Here is a 15,023-nt window from a genome sequence, read left to right on the forward strand (position 1 = left end):
CACACACACACACACACACACACACAGGCTTCTATCAAAGTTTATTATCAAAACAGATACCAGAACCCTAAGCGTCCAGTTCGAGTCTCTCACTCAGACCAGTGATACATCACTGTGGTTTACTAACAACCTCTGGAGCACAGACTGAGCCAAAGACTAGAATAGCTAAGCGCTTCCTAGTTCCTGTTAACTGTGGTATAAACACAAGTGATTATTTCAATTTTCTCTGCAGAATTTTTTTTCAGGGCAGCCCAATAAACTCAGTAATGTCAAGACTTACCAAGTTTTTTTCTTTAATCATTTCCCCATGCACCAGAAAGTAAGCTAATAACATCCCACCGCGAGTGCTGTCAAGCCAAATCCCTCTACCGCAGAATGCACTACCCCAGATAAATCTCCCTTCTCTTTCCATTCCAACATTGACTGTAGGGCAAAGCCCTGGGGACAGCTCCAGATTACCCTTCTACACGCAGTGTCACAGGCACAAGCCCGAGTGGCCCAATCAGTGCCAAGAAAAGAACAAACTAAAAAAGATTAATTCACAGATGTTCATGCATTTCACATACACTGTGCCCCATGGTCCGTTGCTAGGGCAACAGGAGACCACCAGTGCGAGCTTTATTGGCTTTATGAAGTGCATCTCGGGGACTATAGTCCGAGAAATGCTGCATCATAATGGGGTGCTTTTCTGAAGCCTTGTTTTGTGTTTACCCACGTTTAACCTTCTGAGTATTAGAAAGAGCATTATGTATAGCCTTCATACCTGCCCCCCCCCGCCCCGCTCCCCCCCTCCCCGACCAGCACCAAACGCCTCAACTTTATCTAGAACCATTCAAATCCATCACCTTGTGTTCCGGTTTTGGAAGACAACACATTAAACTGCTCAATGAGACCAAGGAGGGGGAGGGCAGGGAGGAGAAAACCACTTAGATAGTGCTGTTGTAGTACAGTCCTTTGTTTTCTCTACATCAAGAAAGCGTGTGTGCTTCTGAATGTCAGGAGCCAGCTTTCACCAGACGCAGCAGAAGCAGCAGAGCTCATCAGGCCTGTTTTCCAGAGCCCTTCAAGGGGGACCACCTGTGAGGATGGGGGTGTTCTGTGTCTCCACCGCTCTGGTAGTTCCTATGGCTACATGCGGCTTACTGGGCATTTAATAGCTGGCCTATGAACCTGAGAAACTGCATTTCATTTTTTTCAAATTTGCCTTTAATGGTTCCACATGGCTAGTGGCGACCACACTGGACAAGAGAGTCTTAGGTAACTACAGAAGTTGCTAAAAAAAGATGTCTCTTCATGCTTTTCTGCCTAATTCATCCATATCTAACTTAAGCAGTCATTCATCAGACGTTCCTGTCACCGCTGCTACTGCAAACTGTGCCAGCAGCAAAGCCCCTCAGCACAGGCTCAATCAGCCTGGATCTTTGTAAAACAGCCCCCCTCTAAGCACTCCCCCGCCTCCCCCTAGCCCACTCAGGGTGGGAGGTTAAAATCACAAATGTCACAACTCTCAGGGCAGCAGCACAGATCAAGTGTTAAACTAGAAGGAAGGAGGAAGCGGGGGCAAATAGAGGCTGGGGGGGGGCTAGGGAGGGTCTGAAATGAAGAGGAGAAAATAAAGCCAGTGAATAGATCAATAGAAGCAACAGCTTACATTCAGATCCACAGGAGAAAGAACACACCAAGACAATCACTTCCTGGGAAAAGCTCCAGCCTCATGAGAATTTACTCTGCTCCTTTATGTGACAACCAGCCCTTTTGTGGCATTGGGCTTCCTGACTGACAGGGACCCAGGACCCCTTAATAGGATTTCCATATTATTTCCAACACCTGCCCAGAAGTTATTTGTTTACATTGAAGGAGGCAAGATTCTCAAATCAGACATCTGCGTCTGGTTCAGGCATATCTTAGGAAACCATCTAGAAAGCAGCTTTGTTACCATGGTGACATTTTTATTTTCCTCCTTTAGTTGGCTCAAAACATTAGCATTTCCAATTTTATTTTGTTGTTCAAAAGGCCAAATGTCGCTCAAGAAAGCAGAAGTTAAAAGAAAGTTAAATGGAATTCTCGAATTTCTCGAATGATTAAAATGACCATGAGGAGGAGTAATTTTTTTGAAAACACGAAGTGTTATGATGTTGTTCGCGGCAGAGGCCCTCTCTCATTGGGTCGCATCATTTACTTGCTAACTTCCCTTCCACAAGGGTTTCCTCTTCTACTCAAATGTGAAATTAAAACAACCACCAACTTCAAAATGAAATTTAAGACTCCTTCAGGGCATGATATAATTAAATAAGAGTCTGTTTCCATGAAAAAGAATTCTTCATACTCAACCTGTCATGCACTCTATCTTAAAAAAATTTCACTTACAACAAGAATACTTAAGCCATTTTAACTTCCACCTGGCTGCCTTCAATTCAGTGCAAGGGGAAGGGAAAGGGGAGGAGAGGGTAAGCTTTTCAGCAGCACTTCCTGGTTGTAAAGAAAAGAAGGGTGCAAGGCATGGGAGTGGATTACATGTGGGTCCATTGTTCTAGTTTCTAGTGGAGCAAACCTAGAAGCATTACTGACCTCAGAAGCAAAGGAAGAATGGTACTTAACCATCAATGGAAAAATTATCTCATGCAAACCAGTTACAATACCAACGTTTCTTTTTCCCAAAGTGGTTTTTAAAGAACCATTATTTTTTTTTAATTTGGAAATAAATCAACGGGTTTGTATGAAAGAACCATCTAATAAAGTTGAATCAGCGTAATTTATTTTGTTCAGTATTTGGACAGTATTTATTAGTGTTCAACTCTAATGTGAAGTTCTGATTAGCCATATCTAAGCAGCATTACTTTGTCTTGAAATTGCATCATGTTCATTAATAGCAAGCTAATTCAAAACAATCAAAATCTCAGAAAATACTAGTTAGCTCAGAAAACTTCTGTTCTATTGTTGCTTTGTGAATCTGAAGAATTATGTTCAGCTGTCACAGTAACAATTAGACAGACCTCTTCAAGCCCAAAATTATGTGAGGCTGATAGTAGCAACCAAGTACAGAGCTTCTATACCCAAAGGATATTTGAGTTACTTCACACTACCACAGAACAAAATATATGAGATGGATAGGGGTATTGCAGAAATTCAAGAAACCAAGAAATAAGAATATTAGGTTTTCCTCTAGGTGATTTTATGATTTTTCCCCACAGAGTAAATGAGGGTTATTATAAAAAACATAAATGAAGATGATCATTTTTGAAAATAATTTGATTGGGAATAACATTTTGAGAAACAAATGCTCCTGAGATTCAAATGCCAACTATGAATATGTTTCATTTAACATTTTTAGAAAAACTTTATGGTATAATGTTTTTCCAGGAGATGAAATACATTCTAATTAAGAAAGATAAAAAAAAACCATCAAGATGAAAATGTCTGTTAACTAAAGGGTAAAGGAATGAAACCACTTTTGCCAAAATCAGCTGGGGAAGGGAGCGCTGACAAGCCGCCTGGCCCTATTAATTAATATTTGTTCTGCTTCAGCAATCTGTGGAGGCGGTGCGCGAAACAAGCTTGTCTCCCCCAGTCACATCATTAATCCACTCATGCTCACCACCTGAGGACCAGCTATGCCCTAAAGACATTTATTCATCTGTTAGGCAAACAAACAATTACAACACATTTTCGGGAATTAGGGCACCTGTTACATTTACACGGCTTACATGCCTAGAGGCAGGGATCAATTAATAATGAACAAATTACTACATCATAAACCAATAAAACAAAAAAAGCTCCTAATTATTCTTTGATAAGGTAACTCTAAACAGTAAAATCAATGATTTTTTAAAAAGTGCCTTTAAAAGTATTTTTAAAAAAACAACAGTAAGGCTAAAGCAATTCAAATCATATGTTGGCAAAGTAAAAGCTGTATGATTACATGTTTTCAAGGCAAACCTCACCTTAAACATTTAACTATCCCCATCCATTTCCCAAACTATCCATCACTTCCCAAATGAAGTACCATTACCACTGAATTTACTTGGTTGATAAGATGTCCACTTTTATTGCCAAAACCACTTCTTAATTTATATATCCTATGGTATAAAACTTTTGCTTTATAACTCATTTCAACAAGGAGAACGAATCAAACACAGTAATTACATTCTAATGGTTGAAAGAATATTAAGAATCATAACTTGGAGATCCATAGTTGTTAAGTGACTTGGCCACTGATCCAGTTTACCTACTAGCAGACAGCCTGGTTAAAGAACCTGGGGCACCAGTCCTGGAGAATGTTCATATTCTGGATGTATCAGGGGACACCGTCTTAAGAGTGTCAAGAACATTCCGTTCACACCAGGAAGAGCTTTTTCTTATGATGAAAGGATAAAGTCTGTTTACATGCACATGTTGGTGATGAACAGAAAAGCTGAATTTTTATAAATAATGAATGCCAGTTTTAAAAAAAAGAAAATCTAGAAATTTATGCTGATTATCAGTAAAGTTCTGTGTATCCTTTTCACATAGACTATGATGTACTGGAAGTTCAATCCATGTCCAAACTTTATTGCTTAAGATAAGCTTTGAAAGCACTGATCTAAAAAATACATAAGAACATCTACTGCCTAGATCCCTCATGCTTCAACAGAATACACTTTTAGCTCCTTTAAGGCAAGAATGGAAAAAAGGGGAAAACAATCAAAGATTTATTTTAAAAGAATTATAGCAGAATTAAGATTGTGTTGTAAGAAAAAAATTTAAAGTGAGACTCTTGATCGAGAGACCTGAAAGTTTTGACAACAAAATAGAACAATGGCTCTATTCAGATCACAACTTCCAGCAAATAATTGCTTTGAAATAATGTAAAAACTGAGTAGAGGTTGGGTATATGAAGAGATCAGGAATTATTTTTTCCTAAGTGATAAAAACATTATTGTTATCTAAAAAATATATCAGTTACAGAAATGTGGTTACTGTATACAATTAAAGTATATGAAGAAAAAATACACAATATATGGAATTTGCTTTAAGCAGCAAAGAAAACATGGATAAATACGGAAGCTCCTGAACACAGACCTTGGACATATGGAAGTTCTATTCTTCATTCTTTGTAGAATGTTTCTAATTTTTAATAACAGAGTGAGACTGAGTCATTCCAAGAGCTCTCCTTCAGGATGGCACCAGCGAGGTGACCTTGAGGGGTCAGACCTGCCTCCCTCTAACCCTTTCCTAAAGTACGCAATTAAGCGTAGTAAGCATAGTACCTACTTTCACAGGTGACACCTCTAACAGGAGCTATGCGGGAAACGACTGGTTGTCTCAGGTGATCAAGGAAGGTAGATGTACATTACTAGGGATGAAGACCTACTTTATTTTTCTAAGTTCATAGGCTGAAGTGCTCAAATCACAGTCCCTAATCAGTTTGCTTAGACTCTTTTTACGGTGTCACATTGAATTCATTTATTCCTCCCTTTTCAATAAATTTAGCCTTCAGTTATTTTATAACTTTTCCTTTATGACAGTAGAAACAGGTTTGGGTGTTAGAGGAAGGAAGTCACACAGGTTGCATAAGGTTCTAGAACAGGAGCTCTGACCATTAAGTCTTAATGTGCAAAAATGAAGTAGAAAACAAAAGTAACCACTCTGCTAATTCTGAGTGATTACTTCTTTCTGTAACACCAACTAATTAATTGAAAGTACCTTCTTGGCTAGAATCATACACTTTAATATGAGCATAAAAACAACCTGCTTCTAATTTTCCACTGATAAACCTTTATTGCTGGTAGTGAGTAAGTGGAGGAGTAAGGAGAACAACAATACATGATGTTTTAGTCATCTTCTCAGAATAAACACCAATACACAGACAGAACAGAATAGGCACTGCCTTAAACACAACTGAAGAGATGACTGTAAAATCCTTTTAACCTAAAGCAAAACAGTCACTTAGAGAAAAAGCAAAGTATAACATACAGTATGAAAAGTTACCGTGTACGTTTAAAAAATTAAGTGTGCCATATGTACTTATTTAAACACCAAAAATTTAAAAAGCTACAAAGTCCAAAATTGAAGCACTTTGTGAGAGCATGTAGACATACTGCAGCAAGCACTGTAAACAAGAGAGATCAACCTGACAATACATAAGCCACAAAAAAAAAATCACGATCCCTGGTGAGGGATATGAATATTAGTACTTTGAGGCAGACGGTAGAATGAAATAACACAATTTAAAAATACATTTTTGCTGTAATGATTTAAAAATGGTAAGCCCCTTATAATTACTATTTCTGCTATAAACAAACAATGAAGATGTTTTAAAAGTAGTACCTCCTACACAGAGATGGTGAAAGTTGTTGCACTGAAGAAACAACACTGGAAGACTATGTAAACACAATGAATAACACACATTTGGGAGAGGCCATGGAGCTGAACAATATTTAACACTAATGAGTTCTACTTTACATATTTAAAGATAGTGATGCCCTTTGTGCTGTTTTCCCTCCATACCATGCAGACTATATAGGCACTGGGAGGTAGGGAAAGTTCCGAAGACAATTCAACTTCAGGTAGGAACCTGAACAACATTTAGGAAATTTAGCCATCACTACTTTGAATACATTGCTCTTAAGATTTGGGGAGTTTTCTTTTTCCTTTTTTTTTTTTTTGGTGCTGGTCATGGGTTTGAACTCAGGGCCTGGGCACTGTCCCTGAGCTTTTATGCTCATGGCTAATACACTGCCACTTGAGTCACAACTTCACTTCTGGCTTTTTGGTAGTTTACTAGAAGAATCTCATAGCCTTTCTTGCCCAGGATGGCTTTTTAACCAAGATCCTCAGATCTCAGCCTTTTGGGTACCTAGGATCACAGGAATGAATCACCAGTGCACCTGGCTCAAATTTAATCATTTGGGTGACAACTGGAGAGTGAAGACAAAAACAAATGGCTAGACTCCTGCTCATGAGCTAAGACCTCCGACACCAGGGAGGCTGCCGGCAGCTCCCAGGCGCCCGCTCTCGTGGTTACCTTGATCGACTCACACTTGTCCCTCAGTCCCCCGTGGCTAACAGAACAAAACCATTTCCCGATAAGAACACTTTCATCTCCTTTCAGGAAACCAAAGAAGGAACCGAGTGTGAGGGTCTCCAGAGAGGTAAATTTGAGGTGTCTTCCATTCAAGGTGAGAATGACATGGGTTGAGTTCCTTGCTGCTTTGGGGCCTCTGCGGTGGAGGCAGCTATCGGGCAGATGGAATAATGGACTGCCAATGACCAATAAGCAGAGGACAAGTGCTGCACTTTCTTCCTTCAACAGGCCTGCTATGTACACTGCTTTGGCGTCTCCTCACCAAGGACATTGATCTGTGGGCTCCTACAGAGCCTTTGCCTTTATATCCATATTTACATTCTCCATCCTTGTTGAAAAACCCCAGACAGAGGTCTGCAAATAGCAGGCTTAAGAATGAACTTGGCCACTGGAGCTACAGAAAACAAGATCAATAAAGCCAATAGCATGTGAGTTAGTGGCCACAGAACTTCCAAGAAAGGAAAGAAAGAAAAAATGCCTAACAATTTAACAAGTTTTGGGGTTTTTTTTTTTTGGTCATTTTACTTGGTATCTAAAGCACCTTAATTACTTGAAGCTTTACAGTGAGATTAAGTTTGTATTTTTTGAGCAATTCTGAAATCTGCCCTGTTTAAAAATCTGTAACATCAAGAAAACATTTTCAAGTATCTCTCACCATTAAATCCATCCATAACCTTGTATAAATCAAAATTTTGCTACCATATCAAAATGTAACAATGGGGCTGTATAACATGGCCCACATCCTCATTACATGCAACACTAATTACTACCAGCAGATCCAGAATTTTCTGCACATTAGAGGCTTTTAGAGGAGCTATAAAAAATTTCAGGCACCATTAATTTAAATTTGTATTGAAATTTCCTTTTGACAGATGGCCAAAATTTACTTATTATTTAGAGTACCAGAGCTGCCTGTTTGCACATTAGAAGAGGAAAGGGAAAAATTAAAAGCAAGAAGGAAATTTATGTCACGTGCATTACCTGCTAAATGTTAAGGAGCATTATCCTGCATGAATAAATTATTTCATACAAGCCTGACCCCAGCTGCAGGCAACTGGCACACTCCAGCTGATAAAATCCATCTCAAGCCACACAACTGACAATCACAAAAGAAAGAAGAAACAACAACAATAACACAACCGACTCCTCTTAACCACTTACAGAGGCAAGAGGACGATCAATGCAAAGCGCAACTGCTTCTCTGAGCATCACAAACCACTCTTAAGAAAATGAAAAACGATTTCACATTGCAAAGCTACAGGACAGCCTCTGATCTGACACAACACAACTTTGAATTTGAATACTATCCACCAGAAACTCAGTTTCCATCCCATAATAAGTCAGGGCAAAATCATCAGCTTCTAATTCTTCATTGGCTCTCCCTCCCCGGATTCTAGCTCCATAGACACTTTCATGTTAACTATGAATAACTACGGATGATCTCAAAATGCACCCTACTTTTATGTGAGGGAATATAAAATGTAATGAACACAAAAGTGTGCAGGAGAGTGTACATATTTTCACCGTCTGCTAGGAGTGGAGTAGGAGAGGAGGCTTTTATGTAGTTCACTGGCTAGCCAGCCCTAAAGGCATGTATTTATCCTCTGAAGCCAAGGGGTGTTTCCATCGCCGCCTCTGAACCACTAGACAGGCCCTCTAAGGACTACTATTAGTTCATCCTGGTCATTGCATTGACTTGTTTCTTTGTACGCACTGGTGAAACAAGTAATATCATCTGATTAAGAAATCAAAGAGCAGGGCACCAGGGGCTCATGCCTACACTCCTAGCTACTCAGAAGACTGAGAATCCCAGTCCCGGAGTTGAAGCTCCACAACCAATGAAAGAAAAGAAAGAGAGGGGTGGGGGAGGAAGGGAGGAAGGGAGGAAGGGAGGGAGGGAGGGAGGGAGGGAGGGAGGAAGGGAGGAAGGGAGGAAGGAAGGAAGGAAGGAAGGAAGGAAGGAAGGAAGGAAGGAAGGAAGGCAGGCAGGCAGGCAGGCAGGCAGGCAGGCAGGCAGGCAGGCAGGCAGGCAAACATCCAGGTATTATTTTTGAATCTAGGTACTGATAGGCTGTATTATTTAATGGACTACACACCAAAAAATGTGTAATTAAGTAATTCAATGTGTATGGTTCCAACTGTTGACATTTACTGTAGACACCCCTTCAAATCACAAAGATTCTTGAAGGGTAATAGGTATACTCAATTTAATTTTCCATTATTTATAGGCTCAGAAACACGCCCCCCCCCCGATTTTCTTTTATTATAAAAGACAGAGTAAAGCAATAGCACAAATTATTTCAGAAGACAGTTTCTCAGTTTCACTAAGAAATGAAAAGGGAGTTGGGCACTGGTGTCTCATGACCATAAGCCTAGCTACTCGGGAGGCTGAGATCTGAGATTGTGGTTTGAAGCCAACCCCAGCAGGAAAGAAAGTCCGTGAGACTCTTATATCCAATTAACCACCAGAAAACCACAAGTGGAGCTGTGGCTCAAAGCAGTAGCGCGCTAGGCTTGAGCATAAAGAGTTCAGGAGCAGCACTCAGGCTCTGAGTTCAAGCCCCATGACCAACAACAGCAACAAAAACTGTAAAGGATGTAACTACTTATGTCCCACAATACAATTATCGTAAAAATATAAGAAAAAGAATTGGCAGCATCTGTACTTGAGCCAGTGCTTAAGAACTGTTCTTTCAATAACATTTAGAACACCACACACTTAACACAATGACATAATTATATTACACCTGGCTCAAAAGTGATTACCGCATCTCTCATAGTTTACTCATTTCCTGCCCATGGCAGCCTATTCTTGTTTGCTTACAAAGAAATTTAAATATCCTTCACACATTTTATTCTGGTATTACACAGGCATATACAAATCATTAAACCCTGAGTAACTTTCCTCTTTTCCTGTAACTTCCCTAGAAAGAGATACAAAAGGCAGAGAAGACAGATGCAAACCCAGAAGAAAATTAACTTGACAAACCAGAAACACGGATGTTAAAAAACATCTTTCCCGTGAAGAGAAGTGCTCATAGAGTATTTCCTTCTATCTACTTTTCCGATGCTTCCACTGAGCTACTCTTCCAGCCCAAACAAATGTTTTGTTACTCTGACAGAGAATTTTGTAGGGTGGAAATATATCCCTAAATGTGAAACTTCCTTATACATCAACTTACTTATTTTATTATCTCATAGCCAATGCCTAACCAAAGAAAAGCATTCTTTTTCCCATAGCAAGACATAATAAAATTAGCCATACAAGCCATACTGCTCTAGCCATCTAATTTTGGTAGAAAAAGAGGCTATTTTCAAAAATGTCAACCACATACTTAGAAGCCAGTTAACCACTACGTGGTAAAAGATGCCATACTATTTTTAAAATTGCAGAATCTATTACTAAACTATTTCACTAACTTAGCCATTCATTTGTTTATGAATTTCAGTTCCTACCTTGATGGAGTCTCGGTCTACAGGCAAAACAGCAGCAACACAAGCAGATAACGTGGTGGGAAGAAAGAAAAAAAAATGCTTGTTTACACAAAATCATTTCTTTATCAAACCTCATCTCTGCTGAACAATAAATTGCACAGATGTCAACTATACTGTTACATTAATCATTAACGCTATCAGCTTTGGAAAGTACCAACCTAACTTTGACACAATTTCAGAAGAACCAGAGCTAGATATCTTTACTATTTATGTCCTTTATTGACTTTCCCACTTATAAAAGTATTTGTCATCATGAGTCAATGCTGTACTATAGCATTAAGATAACTGCAAGACAAATATTACAGTGTTTCTAACATCAGAGATAGTAAATTCATGCTTATGTGATAAGGATAATTTACCCAAGATTATAATTCATAATAATGAAACTGAAAACAAGAACACATAGAAGCTTTTCATTATGAGACACACCTTTCAAAACCAATGCCCCGCCCATGTGCTACTTAAATTCCCACAAAGGAATACTAGGAAACTTTTTCTTTCTTCCTTTTTCTGACTATTTTTAAAAAATAAACCAGTAAGCAGCACCCACTGTGACATTGCAGTGTATCTGTCCCTTCATCCTCCTGACAGAAGGGATGAAGACAACCTGTAACTGTGGCTTTCTTAATGAAAAGAATTCATTAACTTCAAGCTTTTGAACAGACTTCACGAGAGGTACTTAAATCAACAGATTTCATTAATTTGGGTTCCATCTTCCTCATTATTAAGGCTGCTAGAACTATTTCCATACCTATGAGTGTCTTACTGTTCTGTACAGGCTCATCTGATTTACAAATAATAGCTAGTTTGGTCAAATACCAAGTGAGCCTTTGTCGGCAACTTCCTCCACCTCCTCATACACAATGTGGCCAAGATTAGCTATTAATGCCACGTATGATTTCATATACAGGACAGCACAGGACTTCATCCTTGATTTTGACTTAAGAATTACAGGGCAACAAGGGATCAGAGGTCATTACCAGGACAAACAATCTCCTGGCCCTTGGGGAGAACAGTCAAGTCCTGACAATCAACAAATGCTTCTAATAATTTCCTGCCATGACAAGTCCTTTGCTTGGTAACCAGTCAACGAAATCCAGAGCACTAGAACCTGGAAACTGCCTTCAGCAGCAGTGACATCATGTCAAAAATGAGCACTCGCCTCTTTGGTGATCATTGTCATGGTGCTTCTTCTCATCTTTAATTGGAAGGTGAGACTGAGCGCCCAGAGCGCTGGAGAGGGCCAGCAGTCCAGCGCTGCTTCCAATCGGGGGGATGGCAGGGGGCTGGAGTCCCGAAGGGTGTGGCGTCAGGGGCACCGGCAGACCATGGCCATGTGATAAATGCTGAGCCTGGAGTTGTTGCTGCTGTGGAAAATGAGACACAGATATTGAATTTGTCCCCTGAACTCATGGCCCAGTCCCCAGGAAGAGAAGAGCAGGTAGAAAGAGGTAATGAGGAAACAGATAATCAAAAATAAATACACAAACACACGCATAGAACAACAAATATGTAAGTCAATACACACCTCTCTGTTGTTTAAAGGAAGGAGAGGGAAAGAGATGTAGAGCTGTAAATGCTGTTTTTATTGCTAAAAGATTTAAGGTGGGGAGTGTACACAAGCGCTGTAAATAACGTAATTTTTTAAGTAATGAAATTAGCTAAGTAACTTTCAAGAGCTGAAATCTGGATTTAACAAAGCCTCTATATTTTGTTCTGAAAAAAAAAGAGGCCTTGCTATCATACATTTCTAATCAAAACATATACATGAATAACTGTTAAAGCAGTTATGTCGAACAAAAAAAGCTGAAAATTGAGAAAATTAGTGTTAAAACAGTTCTCCTAGACCCACTGCACAGCATGGAGAGAGAGTTAATTTGAAAGAGAAAACCGGAATTAACAGCCCAGAAAAGGAAACTGGTTGCAGCCACCGTTTTAAGCCCTATAAGTGTCCTCAGTGGTACTTGAGCAAATTACTAAAGAAAATCTAATGTAGCAAGGCTTGGGTCCTCCTGTAGGCGTGCTCAATAATGCTGAAATAATTGGGCACTCTGTGCACGTTTAGGGATGCTCGAATGCAAAGCTCGAGGCCTGCCCTCATCCTCTTCTCTGGCGGCCGACTCTGTGTTGTGACAGGTTTATTTGAGTGGGACCGTGAGGCATGCACCAGTAACTGCGCTGACAAGAGTTTAAAGTCATTTTTACCAGCACACTAGCAACACAGAAAGAAAGCCCTAGAGAGGACGGAGTGGGGGTGCTTGACCTCAGCTGAGACGGCATCAGCCTCCACCAAAGGAACTGCTGTGTGCAGCCCTGGCTGCCTCTTCTGAGTGGAAAGGGGAAAGAGGAGGGGAAAGGGGGCTGGCAAGATCAACACAGCCCTCAACAGGAATCCCTCCTGCACAAAACCCTCTAACACTACGCCAGCAGAAAGGGCTAGGGACACTCAGCATGACTTCAAACAAGCCATGTTTAGCTCCAGCCAATGCTAGACAAAAAAAAAAACAAAAAATTCAATTCCATAATTTTCTATAACATGAAATTAATCTAGGAAGAAGGATCTTGGAGGAACTTTTTTTATATATTTCAGAGACAAAAAGTGATGTTTTATCTCGTCTCCTTGTTCTTCTGCATGACTTCCTGTATTTGATGATCAAAGTATAGCATTAATTAGCTCTTTTCTCAATTTACTCACATCTTGTTTTCCTGATTATATACACTTAAAATGTGAACACCCAAGGCAAGTTTATCTCCATAAAATGGAAAGCTGAGCAGTGTCAGAGGTTCCATTAATCAAGTTCACAACTGACATCTGCCAAAGCTGTTCCTTACCATGTTTCAAATCAGCTTTTCATTCAAGTGGCTGAAATGATCTTCATAATTTTTACATACTATTATTTTTCAGTGACTAACATGTATGAGCACATATATTTTCTGAATATAAAAATAACATCCATGAAAACAGGAATTATATATGTAATTAACTTCAAAACATCATTCAACTTATCGGCAAAAACTGCTCCATTTCTTTTTCCTTTAAATTCCTCGAATAATTTCACAGGCCTAGTTAACTACAGAGCCACTGCCTATCTCTGAGCTCATTTGGCAAGAATTTATGAGGCTGAATCTATGTCTCTTTTATCTCCTCTCTTATAGACCGCATGATTCTACATCTGACACAAATCCTGGCCAATTGCAGACAAGAAACATTCACACATCATATGATACATTTAAAAAATGTCTATTTTAGTAGATGTTTAAAGGAACGGAGTATCTGCCAAAATCAATAAGTTCAATGACTCTAGTGTTTTATTTTTCTACTCTCAAAGAATGAAACAAAACAAAACACTAACTACCTCCCTTTTTTGTTTGCCCAGGATTGTCTCATCAGCTGAAAATATCCTCTAGTCTGTCTGTTGTACATCCACAGTAAAGACTAGCTAGAAATTCCCAATGGTTCTAGTTCGCCTCAGAATAGCTCTAAAAAGACTGATTTCCTCTTCTTCCTTATGCCTTGCTTGGAGGAAATCAAGTTCTTGTCTCTTCCGAAGTTCTTCTCCACTAGCCCCTTTCTCCTCTTCTTGGTGTTAGCGTTCCTTCAACTCTCCACCTTGGTCCCTGAACAACTCCAGATATTCCGTGGCTGTCACTGTCCTGTAATTGGCTTAATTACCAGCGTCTCTAACCTTTTGGTCAAGATGAATTGCTCATCTATGTGAGAGCCTGAAGTGACCCCAGGAAGCAGAAATCACACTACATTTTAATGGCTTTTCTGAGTTCTGCCCAGGTCTTCAGATGTCAAGTTCTTCTTACCCATACGCTGATCACGGCGCGTGTCTTCGCTCCCTTCCACTCCACTCAACTCACACCGTACCAGAATTGGCAGTGTTCTCCCTCAGCTGTGGCCATCCCATGTATTTTAGGAAAATCTCCACGTTACTTACCTAAGTGGCAATCACCCAACTTAGTTTCACCTGACCCCCTACGGCTTCTGCAAACAACCTGGTTATCTATCCTATACAATTCTTTGTTTCATTTGTTGGCATGTACTGTCTCATAAAGGCATCACCTTTTGGGTGATGCGCAGAAAAGACCTTGACTTGCTGTGGATTGTGAAACTCTGGAGGTATGAAACAACTCTCAGGACCCTTTGTATTCACTGGCATCTAGCTCAGTTGCTCCCGCTGAAAAAAGTCTGCACAAAACTACGATATTACTGAAAATAAAGTAGTTCTTTGGTATTTATTCCCTGCTCCCCTTTTATCTAAGAGTTAAGTTCAAATGTCTTCACATTCAAGAACACCAATGCCAGCCTAACTTTGCAGAATTCTGCACAATATCACCCAGGGAATCTTTTCTCCCACGATGCTAGTCAATTTCGCGAGACATCTCTACCCTACAACTCAGTTTTACTACCCAGCAACACACGCACATGCACAGTGCTCACCCCTGTCTCCGTGAATTG

General features: G+C 39.8%; 1 protein-coding gene across 1 annotated transcript in view; it reads right to left on the reverse strand.

The window, feature by feature from the left end:
* The window catches only part of Tle4 (transducin-like enhancer of split 4), a 155,074-nt gene that overhangs the window by 57,351 nt on the left and 82,700 nt on the right, over window positions 1–15,023 (reverse strand). The window contains exons 6-7 of the mRNA XM_013018387.1: window positions 11,721–11,925; window positions 10,520–10,536 (exon numbers count right to left, since the gene is read on the reverse strand). Of these exons, the coding sequence (XP_012873841.1) occupies window positions 10,520–10,536; window positions 11,721–11,925 (222 nt within the window). The remainder of the gene's footprint in view (window positions 1–10,519; window positions 10,537–11,720; window positions 11,926–15,023) is intronic.

This window comes from Dipodomys ordii, unplaced genomic scaffold (genome assembly GCF_000151885.1).
Source record: "Dipodomys ordii isolate 6190 unplaced genomic scaffold, Dord_2.0 Scaffold40, whole genome shotgun sequence".
Taxonomy (NCBI): Eukaryota; Metazoa; Chordata; class Mammalia; order Rodentia; family Heteromyidae; genus Dipodomys; species Dipodomys ordii.